At 60.4% G+C, this 2,678-nt stretch overlaps 1 protein-coding gene across 1 annotated transcript in view; it reads left to right on the top strand.

Annotated features, from left to right (window-relative positions):
• The window catches only part of NUMA1 (nuclear mitotic apparatus protein 1), a 17,134-nt gene that overhangs the window by 2,702 nt on the left and 11,754 nt on the right, over positions 1–2,678 (top strand). The window contains exons 4-7 of the mRNA XM_026841282.1: positions 126–210; positions 798–921; positions 1,427–1,584; positions 2,132–2,249. Coding sequence (XP_026697083.1) covers positions 126–210; positions 798–921; positions 1,427–1,584; positions 2,132–2,249 — 485 coding nt within the window. The remainder of the gene's footprint in view (positions 1–125; positions 211–797; positions 922–1,426; positions 1,585–2,131; positions 2,250–2,678) is intronic.

Raw genomic sequence — 2,678 nt, 5'->3', positions numbered from 1 at the left:
GGGGGGGGGGGGGGGTGGATGCTGTGGCACTCGTGTCTGCGAGTGTGGGCAGGGGCAGGCAGGGAGCTCTGCCTGTGAACCACTGCAGCGGCGTCGCTGCTGACCTCGCGGCTCCTCCGACGCAGGTTGAGCTGGCGTCGATCCTCAAATTTGTGCTGGACAACGAGGAGAGCCTGAACGAGAATCTGGAGACATTTCTGCAAAGGAAAGGTGAGTGCTGGATGCCTGGCTGCCCACGCTGCGACACCGGGGAAAGGGGCCAAGCCTTGTGTTGTGCAGGCAGAGCTGGCACTGGGGCCGTTTTCTTCATCAACCACAGTAAGATCGACAGGTTTTAATGTGTTTGCTGAGCTGGTGTCCAAGTGCCAGCTCAGAGCGGGACAGAGAAATCCCTAACATTGCAGAGAGCAGCGGCGTGGCCTGAGTGCTGCTGGCAGCACCCAGCCAGCACAGGTGACCCTTTTCTAAAGCATAAAAACGTGGAGGTTTTTTCCCCCGTTTATGCTGCTGTAGCTGCCAAGCCACAGGAACAGTAATGCCACCCAGATCCCCTCACCCCAGCACTACAGAACCGTCCCATGTAAGCTCGGATTTAAGAGCCCGGCTGCCCTGTACCCACCGGGCGCTCTGCCACCCGCAAAGCAGCGAGGCGGGTGGGATGTGGGACAAGGGCATGAGGCACGTTTATGGCTTTTTCGGCGGGGCTGTTTCCCCCCCTTCCCCACCGATCTTCACACCGGGGATTCCTCTGGCAGTGGCGGGAGGATCACAACCTGCCTCTCACTTATGATTCCCAGCGCCGCCGTCCTCGTCCGGCAGCAGCTCCGAGGAGCACTCCCCGCTGCTCTCCCTCCCGCACAAGCGAGAGGTGCGTTTCCTGGAGCTGCAGAAGATTGCCTCCTCCTCTTCTGGTGCCAACAAGTACGTCCCCAGCCCCTTGGCTGCCGTGGGGGGAGTGAGGGGAGGTGGGGGGCACAGACAGGGCGGCTTCTGGGACCCAGGGGCGTGGACAGGCAGCACATGACTCTGCAGAGACCCCCCCACACACACCTTTTCCGTGGTGCTGCCCTGTTGCGAATTCCGTGGGCTTGACGTGGGGCTGTGCGGTGGTGGGCTGAGCTGGGGCTGCAATTAGCAACTTTTAGCCCAGCTCATTTCAGTCTAACGTGGACAGACACTTTGCAGAGCAGCTTGTGGTTCTCTCCTGCCCTGGGGTGGCTTTGGGAGGCCAGGTTGAGTCGCTTCTCATGAGCTGGGCGCTTTGCCCCGGTGCTGGTTCTGTACCTGCACACCAGACGCGCAGAGGCGGCGAGTGGCCTTTCTGCTCGGCTGCCGAGGCGCCGGTTCTCGCTCTGAACCCGCCTCTCAGCCGGGGGAACTGGAGCGGGGCCAGATAACCCGAGTGACATGGTGTGCCTCTCTGCAGCGCGCTCCCCGGCCCTCCGTCCTCACCCATGGGGGATGTCATGCAGACCCCCCAGTTCCAGCTGCGACGCCTGAAGAAGCAGTTGGCTGCTGAGCGAGAAAACCGGGATGAGCTGGAGGTGGAGCTGGCAGAGAATCGTAAACTCATCACAGAGAAGGGTCAGTCGCTTGCGGGACGTCCTGGGGTGCGGGGAGGGCTCTCCGGGGCTGAGGCCTCCTCTGGTTTCTGTGACTTGGTTCTGATTTTGGCCCTGCTATGGCTGGGCTCGTGCACAGTCCATCCTGCCAAGCCCCAAGTGAGCACAGCTTGTTGCTCTGGGGCTTTTCCACTTACCAGAGTAGAGAGGGCAGCTTGGGTGCCCCTTGCCAAATAGTTTGGAGCAGGCTGGCAGGCAGAGGAGTGTCACCATCCACATCTAAAACACTCTCCGCACTGGGGACTTCCCCAGATACATGCAGAGGCTGCAGGTTCCTTCTTCCCTCTCATATTCCCTTGACTATCACGGGCAACAAAAGCCATTAATGAAGCAGCGCCTGCACCGAGGAGCAGCGCTGGCAACGTGGCTCTTGTGTCTCCTGCAAAGGGTTTCTGTGCAGTGGCCCCTCGCTGGCTTGGGAGGAGCACAGACATCCTCCGCCGTGCTGTTGGGGGGGTTCAGGTGGCAGAAAAAGATGGTAACGGGCCCTTTCTCGCCACCCTCCGCAGAGGCTCAGATCACCATGATGCAGCAGCGGATTGACCGCTTGGCTCTGCTGAACGAGAAGCAAGCAGCAGATGAGCTGGAGCCCAAGGAAATGGAGGAGCTGCGGGAGAAGAACGAGAGGTAATTCTGTCCAGAGTCGTGTCTGTAATCCCTCTGCTCCCTCCTGCTGGGCTGGTCCTCAACGCATCCACAGCCCCGGGCTCTGTGTTGTCTTGTCTCTTCCCCAGCGATGCACAACACAGGGGTGAGGGCAAACCCCCCTCCTGTTCTGTACCGTGCCCCAGGGAGGAGGTGGCTTCAGCAGTTATAAAATCACAGATAAGGCCACCTTCCACCAGCCCAGGTTGCCCAAAGCCCCGTCCAGCCTGGCCTTGAACCCTTCCAGGGAGGGGGCAGCCACAGCTTCTCTGGGCAGCCTGTGCCAGGGCCTCACCCCCCTCACAGGGAACAATTTCTGCCTTAGATCACATCTAAATCTCCCCTCTGACAGTTTAACACCATTCCCCCCCATCCTATCCCTACACCCCCTGATGACGAGTCCCTCCCCCC

Source organism: Athene cunicularia (genome assembly GCF_003259725.1).
Source record: "Athene cunicularia isolate RWA chromosome 1 unlocalized genomic scaffold, athCun1 chr1_part4, whole genome shotgun sequence".
Classification (NCBI taxonomy): domain Eukaryota; kingdom Metazoa; phylum Chordata; class Aves; order Strigiformes; family Strigidae; genus Athene; species Athene cunicularia.
The sequence above is the reverse complement of the archived record's forward strand: the minus strand, read 5'-3'. Positions and strand labels throughout refer to the sequence as shown.